The sequence below is a fragment of the Montipora capricornis genome, chromosome 11 (assembly GCF_036669925.1).
Source record: "Montipora capricornis isolate CH-2021 chromosome 11, ASM3666992v2, whole genome shotgun sequence".
In the NCBI taxonomy this organism is placed as follows: Eukaryota; Metazoa; Cnidaria; class Anthozoa; order Scleractinia; family Acroporidae; genus Montipora; species Montipora capricornis.
Window position 1 is genome coordinate 27816173 of NC_090893.1, and position 11519 is coordinate 27827691.

At 39.5% G+C, this 11519-nt stretch overlaps 2 protein-coding genes across 2 annotated transcripts; one reads left to right on the forward strand and one right to left on the reverse strand.

Annotated features, from left to right (window-relative positions):
• Positions 1-8557: 8557 nt before the first annotated feature.
• On the reverse strand, positions 8558-10168 carry LOC138023291 (uncharacterized). Its single transcript, XM_068870306.1, has one exon. The coding sequence runs from the start codon at positions 10166-10168 to the stop codon at positions 8558-8560; it is 1611 nt and encodes a 536-aa protein (XP_068726407.1).
• LOC138023292 (uncharacterized) lies at positions 10167-11519 on the forward strand. Its single transcript, XM_068870308.1, has one exon. The coding sequence runs from the start codon at positions 10167-10169 to the stop codon at positions 11517-11519; it is 1353 nt and encodes a 450-aa protein (XP_068726409.1).

The window sequence follows — 11519 nt, forward strand, 5'->3', positions numbered from 1 at the left end:
ACCGATGACAGTTTGAGTTTTTTTGAAGAAACGAGTACAATGATGTAGATATTAGTCTTATGCAAATAAGTAACAGGGTGTTTAGCAGTTGAGCTCAGTTTTGATTAAAAAACAGCTGAAATGTGAGGATTGCCGAAAAGGGAATCACTAATTTCAATATGAAATTGATTGAATCGGACACCAAGATCCGCAAATTCTGCACTACTTAGCGAGAAAAGTTGAAAGGTTAGAATGCCTATTTTTTTTTTTTGATATCATTCAGAAGACATCGATTCAAGGAGACAAAGAAAAGTTAGGCACGCCGAGCTGAATATTTCGTTTAAATATTCGGGCTGCAAATTTCGACTTGAAGTCTCTTATACTTCATGTGGTTAGGCGAAAACAAACAAACTACTATAAAATCACATCATAGATTCGCAACCAAGAAAATAATAATGTCATGTTTTCTAAAGGGTTATTTGTGCAATTTTTTGGCACTTATTCAGGTCAGCCATGGCCACTATTTTCGGAAGGCAAGTTGTTTGCGGAAAAGTTCGTCGGTGGAGGATAACAATTGGCTACAGTATTAATATCTGAAAGGAAGATTTGATGCTCTTTAGAAACCCTTTTGGGCACTTTAATTAACAGGTACGAAATCCGAACAGATCTAATTCTCCTGGCTGAAAAAAATTAGATATCTCTTCAAACGGTCTGTAGCCATAGTCAAGGAGCATTGAAATGTCCTTCTGGAGTTTATGGTCGAATGCTTTCGTTACAAAGTTCCCTTGAAAACTTGTAAGTAACCGAGGTTTTCTCCGAAAACATTCATAAGCAATTGAGTGTGCGCCAAATAAATTTTGCACACTATCAACTGAGAAGCGACCTTACCGTATTCCACGTGTCATTTAAAATGGCATGGCAGTTTTCCTAATCCTTTCCGTTAGAGACTGAACGGCATCTTAGCGTTCTCGTCCCGATATTTAACCCAGCTACTTTATGGGACACACCCTTGTGGTCACTTGGGTAAATCTAATCCTAAGGTGTTTGCAAATTTGGACTCAGCGTCTCTGCTTCTAGGATCTCTAGAATTTTAAGGGAGGATTCCGTCAGAGTAGACTCTTTTAAAAGTAGGCGCTGGATATGTACTGGCTCGAAAGGTTGGAGCGATTCTAGAATACCTGCTTACTATTGTATTCTTTTGAAGGTGTTCTTATAAAGAATGAACGCTATTCGTTTAAGTGAAGGCGTATTCTAGAATCTTAGTTGGTCGCGAATTCAAAACTACCACGCTCTAAAATTGGCCTCTTGCCAGTTGGGGTTCTCGACACTGTTATGGAGAAGAGCCATATTGCAAACTACTTGGTCGCTAGTAACCCATGTCTTCCCTCGTAAAGTTAAGTCTAATCTTGTTTCTTTTTAGCGACGTTTCTACTGATTTCTTCGCCCCAAATTAAATATCTTCTTATTCTCCTTAATCATGTGTTATTCTCCTTAATCATGTGTTACTGACTTGAACGGCGATTCCAATCTATAATACCAAACGCGTATTCACACGAAGAGCTATGGATTTAAGGCTCGTGAAGCATCCAAAGCTTTTCTCGCGGAGTGGAAAAAAAATCTTATGAACACAAATCATAGACGGACTATTATGGTTTATTCTTTGGTTTCCCTGATTTTAAGGCATCTTTTCAAAAGAGCAAAATACGGTTCCTTTTTAAAGTGTGCATACTAAGTGACATGCAATGATGAGTGCTGCAAAATAATATGCATGCCCACCTGAAGAGTATTTCGGTGGCCCCACGTCATAGCGTCGACGACTGTTTTCTTTGTCTATCATATATTTAACCTTCAACGTAAATCTAACTCAACGGAGGTCTCAAACTCTGCCCACTTTTACACATGCCTTTCCACTGCGCATAATACAAGCAACGAATGGTGCTTTCGTTCCCCATTTAGTTAGGGAGAACCGGCAGGAGAATGAGGAGGTCGCGCGAGGAAGAAGGGAAGGGGACACCAGCAAGGCCGTTTAATATTGTTTACGACATCCAATCAAAACGTTCGCGGTAAAATTGCTCCACGCAGGAATGTTGTTTACGGTAACTTTTTTTCCAAAAAAGTCTCATGGAGTAGATCGGAACAAAACGCGATCACTCGATAAAGGAACAATCTTCCAACGGCGTGTGTGGAGTTTGAGAAAGGAGTTTACTAGTGGAATTAATATGGTTCAACAAATCTTGTGTGAATTTGTTCAGACCACTGATCGCTGAAGAAGGAATTGTTTGGTGTTGTATGTGACTCGAATCAATATATAGAAAATACTTCACAACTTGTTTGCAACGTATGTGTTGTAAGGAAAATTAAATTTCGAATTTCTATCCAAACGCTTAGCATCAGATCAAAAAGAGAACGTTGGTGGCGAGGTTGATTTTAGATTATTTACGCAAAAGTTTGAAAATACATACCCTGACGTTATATTCAACCAATCGGAGCAGGGATCTTCCTTTATTCAGCTCATTCTTACTTCTGCATATACATTTATTTTCTTGAATGAAATACATTGCAGTTTGAAAAATATTTTAGTCATTTTTCGACGATACGATCGCTACAGCCACGGATTCCACGGGGCGTTGTTTCGGATGTAAGTGCACTTTTGTCCATTGTCAGGAAGTGGATTATTTTTCGAAGATTTCATTCTCAGGACAAGTCATTTAAACGAAGATTTAATTACATCGCGGTTTTTGATTTAGTCCTGTCGACAACCGAAACGGCCTTTTATCCTAGAATAGACCATTCAAGCTTGTACGTTTTGTTTTTGCCATTTCACACCACGGCTGAACTCTGTTTGAATGATCTCCTCAAAGGGTTAAAGGTACAAACAGGAAAAAAATCAACATTCAATAAAACGTCGAATGACAGAAACCGTCTTTAATGTCCCGAACCCATGACAAGAAGTGTAACAGACAACTGTTTGTGGGGTAATAGGGTAGGAGATGATGCACTCCATTAGCAGGTTGGGAAAAGGCAGGTTAACTAAGTTGCCCGGAAAAGAGAGGTTGCGATCCTCGCCAAGGGATTACAATCCCCAAGGCCACAACCCTCTCCAAAGGGGTACCATCCCTCACATGAGAGGTACTTACCTATCTAGGGTTGAGCTCCCTGGTTTCTATGGTAACCGTGCGCAATCAGAAGGCACACAACCCTAGTACAGTGAGTCTTAAGGGGAAAGGGTGACCCGCATGGGGACACTTCATCCCCACCCGTATTTTATTTCACAATATTGACTAGATCATTACTTGAGAAAGCGCAAAGGGCGATTTAACCCTTCATATTAGAAAAAGAGTGTCATTGACATGCAAACATTGAGTCCATGTTAAATAGGTCATTAACTGCAACAAATCCACAGATAGTGTACAACTAGCTAATTCCCCATGACGTCCTGGGACATGCTATTGAGGGCACTAGGTATCAAAAGAGGGAGTGAAGATGCGTCTGAGCTTAAGTGTTTTCGCAATAGAGAAAGAACTGGAATGACAGTAGCAAAGATCGGACTAGACATACTATTCCAAAGCACGAGGCGCCTAGAATGTGATTGGAAAAGGTGCATGGTGTGACGTTCACTTGAGACAAGGTTACCCTGTTACAGAGAAATAGCCTCGGCCCAAATGCATAGTTAAATACTGGTACATGCATATATATACTGGTATATGCATATATAAATTATGATTATGATCATTATTAATGGCTGCAGCATTTTTTTATGTCAGAGTAACGCATGTTAACTCCAAGTGTAACCTAGGAAAAACAACATCCACAATCTTTAAGAAGCAGGAGGAGGAGAAAAAGCGGAAGTACCAACAGAGGGTACTGAACATTGAAATGGGATCTTTTACTTCCCTAGTCTTTGAAAGCAACGGCGGGATGGGAGTCGACTGCAACTGCTTTCTCAAAGAACCGTATCACACTACTATTACTTGGATTAGAACATTGCTTTCTTTTGAGATTTTAAGGTCGGTACATACATGCGTAAGAGGTTCCACGACACCCTTCCACAAAATCCCACAAGGGGATTTCATTGATGACTGCCGCTTAAACGCTATTAGCATTTTAGGATCTTTTTAATATTTTTGGTTTCACTTTTAATCGAAATGAATTGAATGAAGATGTTGTTTTTAGATACTAGGGTGTTGAATATCTATATTTTTCTTACAAAATGTATATATTGTATTTTTTAAATAGCTTTTTTAATGTAGATAGATTGGGGTAGTTTCACTATTGTTCTTCTTCTTAAATTTGTAAATCTGAAGGATTGTTTTGATGTATCCGCATTTCTAATTGAATAAACAATATGGTTACTTATTATGATTATGATTATGATTATGATTATGATTATGATTATTATGATGATGATTATTATTATTATTATTATTATTATTATTATTATTATTATTATTATTATTATTATTATATCCCTCGCAGAGTCATGGTTGTCACATTAACTTTAATTTACAAAGGTTTATAAATTGTCTTTTTTATTCGTGAAACTTCGCCTGGATTTTGTAAGTGGTCTTATTGCAAAACAGTTGCACTCTTTCCTTCATTATAAGAACGTTCAGATTAAACAACATGTTTACAACATACCCACCCTGAGTGAGAGTTAAAACCGTTTTTAATTTGATCAAAAATAAGACACAAACAGCAGTGATAAACATATTGAACTTGTTCGTTTTGATTATGACTTGACGTTTCGAATGTGCTCTACATACATTTTCAAAAGTAACCGTTGAAATTTAAAGCAGCTATTTATATATAACAAAGCGGATGAGGGGACTGGAACCTAGATTAAGCAAATACTTAACAGTTAATACTTAAATACTTAAATACTCAAATACTTAAATAGCTGTTTTAAATTTCAACGGTTACTTTTGAAAATGTATGTAGAGCACATACGAAACGTCAAGTCATAATCAAAATGAACAAGTTCAATATGTCTATCACTGCTGTTTGTGTCTTATTTTTGATCAAACTACGATGGCCCAAGAACAAAAGTATTTACGTTGTTAATTTGCTCCTTTTTTTTTTGTTTTTTTTTTGTTTCTGTTAGTAGTACAAATAAAGGTAGGAGAATTGTAAAACTGTAGTCTAACCGGGCAATTAATTCAAATACTTAATAGGGACGCTTTTTTAACACCAACAATGTGGTTTTCTTATTGCAAGATACACTGAAGAACAACAAAGTTTGTAGTTGAATTTAGTATACCACACAATTTTAAGAACATATTTTAACATATTTTTTTTAAGTTTTCAAAGTTGTTAAAAAAAAAACCAAACAATTCTAGTTGAAATCGTAAAAAAATAATATTCAGCCTCAGCCCCGAAAATAGGTATTGTTAGAAAAAAGAAGAGTGTGTTTTGCAATGGTAAATTTAGAACAGAACAGTGATTGAGGATGGCGTGAAGATGAGGCTCAGTGGAGCTTCGGGGTGTTGCTTACGGGAAGTCACAGTCCAGGGGCCGGTTGCTCGAAGCCTGGTTAGTGCTAACCATTGGTTAACAGGTATCAAAAGCTAAAGGTTTCCGTGGTATTTAACTCTGGTTAGCGCTAGCCAAGCTTCGAGCAACCCGGGCCAGCATGATTATTTTAACACGTTAATATGCCGCTTACTCAATTTCTTGCATAATTCATATGTCTCCACAGCTGTAAAGATGCTTGGCCTGATAGTGGGTCTCATCGCAGAATTCTTATTGGTCGCTGAAGCTGTCACGTCATTGACAGGAAAACGTGTCGCCATCGAATCAAACACTGTGCAACATTGCAAGGACACATCCTGCAAGTGTGGCGCTTCTTACGGAGACTCAAGAACTTTCATGTGCAACCAGGTCTGCCAAGGTCCGAAATGCAAGGAAATCACGTGTTCGGCTAAGAATTGCTTTCAAATATGTGACAACTGCCATATGAAGTGCACAAGTGACGTCGGATATTGTAGACAGAAGTGTCTCTCTGGTGCATGCACCTTCACATGCAATGCTAAGCAATGTAAGCAGGATTGCAACGGAAAGAAATGCGACGAAACGCCCAAAGACATTTCCGTGGGGTGCAGTATAATAATCATACCACGTTTTTATCTGGTCATCTTAGCAATTCTCTTTGCGACAACGAGTATCTTGTCTTTTGTGTTGCTGGTGACGTTTTATGGAGAACCCGAATCTTGGAGTTCGAGAAAAAGTGGGGGATATGTGAGGCTTCAAAGCGTTCATGGCTACTTAATACAGGCGGAACTTCTGTAACTCTGCGTGACGCGTTTTATGTGACGAATTGTTGCCTGGCGGAAAACAGGCTCTGTTAATAGCTTAGTCTTCTACACTGTGACAAAAATAAGGAAGAAGAGTAGCGAAGGAAAACTGATAGAAAAGCCGTTTGAAGTACCTATCCACGTTAACCGGAACAACCACCTCCAAAGTCACTTTAACTGGTTTTAAACCATGAAGCAAGTCTGTGATACAGAATCGGGTTGCGCTCAGTCGTAATACATGAGATAGAATGTCCCATGCCTCAGTGTTTCAGTGTCTCGTAGGACCAAAACAGTAGGTTTTCAGTTCCGTGGCAGCTATGCCACGTGACAGAGCAGATAAAAAAATAGATTAGAAGGGAAAACATACCCAGGAGAATTGAAGAACTTCATTTAGGTCATCAGCATAGAGTTAAATGGCAATTATACTTTTACTAGAAAAAGAACAAGTTACAGGATACTTCATAACCAAAAATTTAGACATGAACGAGTTTTAAATTCAGGATCTAGGGGCACCATCACTCAATAAAGTTTCCATGGCGAAATCAAATCCTGTGTGATTATAACTCTCTACCCTGAACTTGAATTTCTGACCACCATGGCAGCAGAGAATACCATGACTTTGAAGTGCCCCTTGCAAGACAGGCATGAAAGTTTATTTGGGGTGTCAAGAGCGAGAAACAACATTGCCATAGAAACATGTGTTTTTCATCGGCTGGATTAATGGACCAAGAAGCCCTTATAATCTATTGTTAATACCCAAGTACAGGAACAAAAATATTTAGAACCTTTGATAAAGGAATGTTCAGTTTATAGACCTTCAAAAAAGACCCTGTCTTAAACTAAAATTTCAAGTACACGATGTTACTTTATTTTATCAAATGGTGTCAAAACGCAAAATGCATCAGCCAACAAAAGTGTATCTTTGTGGTGCAAAAAAGTTTAAATTTTCCTTTTTATTTTATTATATTATATTATTATTATTTTTAATGCAGTTATTAGGAAAAAATGTACGAACAATTTACGTAAACAATAGCCCAGCCCAATATAAATGAAGAAGAGTACCTTTCTCATTCTTGAGAAAACAAGGACATTTCCTATTTAATAGCCTATAATTTCATTGTAAAAACCATTTACATATTAGCAACATTTGTGCCAAATGCAAAAAAATCTAGATCCTTATACATCTATTATTCGTATAAACATAACAACTTTCTTTAATTTTCCAGACATGTTTCGACGGTACATCCGTCATCTCCAGTGTTACATATTTTGAAATCGCCGTTGAATTTAAAGCGCGCGCGATCTTACAAACTTCGTTACATTGCGTTGTCAATATTGCGTATTAAATCAAAACAGAACAAAACAAAAATTTAAATGAGTGACGCTTAGTTCCTTACAGGGAGAGAGTCAGGTTAATGTGTTTCACCTGCTGGTTGAGATCGGGCTTCTCCCATTTCATATACATGGATTCCTTAAGCTTCACTTGGTACTTAGTGGCTGCAGAGTCCAGGATCTCGAAGCAATCCTGTGTGCAGGATGCCTTACAAGACTCTGAACTCTGCAGATGTTTAAAAACGTTCGAAGATCTGTCTGAAAGTAAGTGCTCGCGCACTCGTGTGGAGAAGTGTCGGCTGGTTTCACCAACATAACAAGCATTACAACTTGCACACGAAAATTTATAGACCACACGCGTGCGAAGCCCTACAGGGACAGCATCTTTCACATTAAAAAGACTCCTGACTTTGAAAGTAGTGAAGACTAACCTTATATCAATAGGTTTACATAACCGATTAGCAAGTTTGCGTATACACCTCTGTGCCGTGACTGAGAAGTGCCCAACGTAAGGGATTTTAAAGAAAAACTTAGGTGTTTCCTGGGGCTCGATTCCTGAATGAGACTGTGTTTTCCCTCCCTTGACTGCTGTCTGAATATATTTAGAAATATATTTGTTGATAACGTTTTCAGGGAAGAGATTCCTCCGCAGAATGACAGACAATTTTTGAAGATCAGTATGGAACCCCATCCAAGTGTTGTTTATCTTAAAAGTTCTATCAATCAAGGTTTTGATTAACCCCAGTTTGTAGGTAAAGGGGCAAAAACTCAGATAACTGGTGAGCAAACCTGTGAAAGTTTTTTTCCGGTAAACGGTGGTTATACTTTGGTGCGGGTCAGTGTTATTGATTAGAACATCTAGGAAAGGTAGAACATGGTCAGCCTCCCGTTCCATTGTAAAGCGTATATTGGGGTGTTGATTGTTGATGTAATTGAAGAAAAGGGTTGCATCCCGTTCAGAGCGGAAAAGGCAAAATGTATCGTCTACGTAGCGACGATAGAATAAGACCTCCAGATGAAGATGAATCCCCGTATTGATCCAACCATATATTCTCATGGTGACCCATAAAGAGATTGGCTAGAACAGGGGCAAGGGGGGACCCCATGGCTACACCATCCACCTGGTCATAGAAGTTACCCTTGAACAGGAAGTGAGTTTCCTTGGTAGCAAACTCAAACAACCTTTTAAGATGTTGTTTACTAAGTTTCAAACCTGGGTTACCCTCAGTTATATACTTGACGGCAAGGTTAATACAATCATCTAGAGGGATGTTGGTGAAGAGGCTTTCAACATCGAAGGACACCATGAACATCCCATGCAAAGACAGCTCATTGATTTCCTTCACAAAAGTGAAGGAATCTGAAGCAATGAATGTGGATGGAATATGAGGTTGGAGTAGATTACTTAAGTATTTGGCCAAGCTGTAGTTGTAGGTGCCTATGGAGGAAACTATGGGCCGAAATGGTGGGGTGGAATTTGGCGCTCGTGGTTTGTGCATCTTAGGGAGACCATAGATCCTAGCAGGCTGGGATCCACTTGGATAAATGGCCTCATAAACTTCAGGATCAAAGTGACCTTTTTTCCTAAGTTCTCTAAGATAGCGCTGGAGTTTCCCTTCCCGGGTAAGGGTAGGGTCGGATGTAAGGACCCTGAATTTAGTAGTGTCGTTAATGATTTTAAATAAACCCTTGTCATATTCTTGTCTATCTAAAATTACTACCCCATTACCCTTATCTGGCCGCAATATTACAATGTTCTTGTTCTTTCTTAGTTCTTTCAGAATCCTGTGCTTTTTCAAATCCGAGGCCGTGGGTCGATATGATGACACGTACGTGTGAGCCAAATGTGACAGTTCGGTAGCCAGTTTACCCGTGTCCTTGCTCTCCTTGAGGTTCTTTAACATCCTCTGACTAATCAATTCAAAGCATGCGAAGATGTCCGCTTTGTTGATCGAAGGTGGGCATATCGAGTGGGTAAGTCCATATTTTAGAACATTCAACTGATCAGTGTTGAGAGAAACCGATGAAAGATTGGTGACAACTTCGTCTGACTTGAAAGGAAGGACCGAGTTTTTCGTGAGGTTTTTAAGTTTCTTTTCGTGGGTTTTGATGAAGTCCTTCACCCCTTTCGTCACGTTGTGGTCAATAGACTTGTGAAGAATATAACGGTCAATACTGCTTAGTGTTTCAGAAATGCGATTATTAAGTCTGTCCCTTTGGAGGACTAACCTGTAATGTTCCTTGGTGCGTCTGTTTACAGCGCTTTTCAGCAGCTTTCTTCTGATTCCAAGAGCGTCTTGCCTGTCCATGTTTGCAGGCAAGTGGAAGCAAAGAAACTTGGGAAAGACATTGAGAGACTTGCAATTGCGTAAGAACGCTAGATCCAACTCAGATTTCCGTGCTTTGATTGAGAGCTTCTCAAACTTACGGAGGTCAGAAATGTTGACCCGTCCATTATACTTGGCTGCCAAGTCACGGAAATCTGAGTTGGATCTAGCGTTCTTACGCAATTGCAAGTCTCTCAATGTCTTTCCCAAGTTTCTTTGCTTCCACTTGCCTGCAAACATGGACAGGCAAGACGCTCTTGGAATCAGAAGAAAGCTGCTGAAAAGCGCTATAAACAGACGCACCAAGGAACATTACAGGTTAGTCCTCCAAAGGGACAGACTTAATAATCGCATTTCTGAAACACTAAGCAGTATTGACCGTTATATTCTTCACAAGTCTATTGACCACAACGTGACGAAAGGGGTGAAGGACTTCATCAAAACCCACGAAAAGAAACTTAAAAACCTCACGAAAAACTCGGTCCTTCCTTTCAAGTCAGACGAAGTTGTCACCAATCTTTCATCGGTTTCTCTCAACACTGATCAGTTGAATGTTCTAAAATATGGACTTACCCACTCGATATGCCCACCTTCGATCAACAAAGCGGACATCTTCGCATGCTTTGAATTGATTAGTCAGAGGATGTTAAAGAACCTCAAGGAGAGCAAGGACACGGGTAAACTGGCTACCGAACTGTCACATTTGGCTCACACGTACGTGTCATCATATCGACCCACGGCCTCGGATTTGAAAAAGCACAGGATTCTGAAAGAACTAAGAAAGAACAAGAACATTGTAATATTGCGGCCAGATAAGGGTAATGGGGTAGTAATTTTAGATAGACAAGAATATGACAAGGGTTTATTTAAAATCATTAACGACACTACTAAATTCAGGGTCCTTACATCCGACCCTACCCTTACCCGGGAAGGGAAACTCCAGCGCTATCTTAGAGAACTTAGGAAAAAAGGTCACTTTGATCCTGAAGTTTATGAGGCCATTTATCCAAGTGGATCCCAGCCTGCTAGGATCTATGGTCTCCCTAAGATGCACAAACCACGAGCGCCAAATTCCACCCCACCATTTCGGCCCATAGTTTCCTCCATAGGCACCTACAACTACAGCTTGGCCAAATACTTAAGTAATCTACTCCAACCTCATATTCCATCCACATTCATTGCTTCAGATTCCTTCACTTTTGTGAAGGAAATCAATGAGCTGTCTTTGCATGGGATGTTCATGGTGTCCTTCGATGTTGAAAGCCTCTTCACCAACATCCCTCTAGATGATTGTATTAACCTTGCCGTCAAGTATATAACTGAGGGTAACCCAGGTTTGAAACTTAGTAAACAACATCTTAAAAGGTTGTTTGAGTTTGCTACCAAGGAAACTCACTTCCTGTTCAAGGGTAACTTCTATGACCAGGTGGATGGTGTAGCCATGGGGTCCCCCCTTGCCCCTGTTCTAGCCAATCTCTTTATGGGTCACCATGAGAATATATGGTTGGATCAATACGGGGATTCATCTTCATCTGGAGGTCTTATTCTATCGTCGCTACGTAGACGATACATTTTGCCTTTTCCGCTCTGA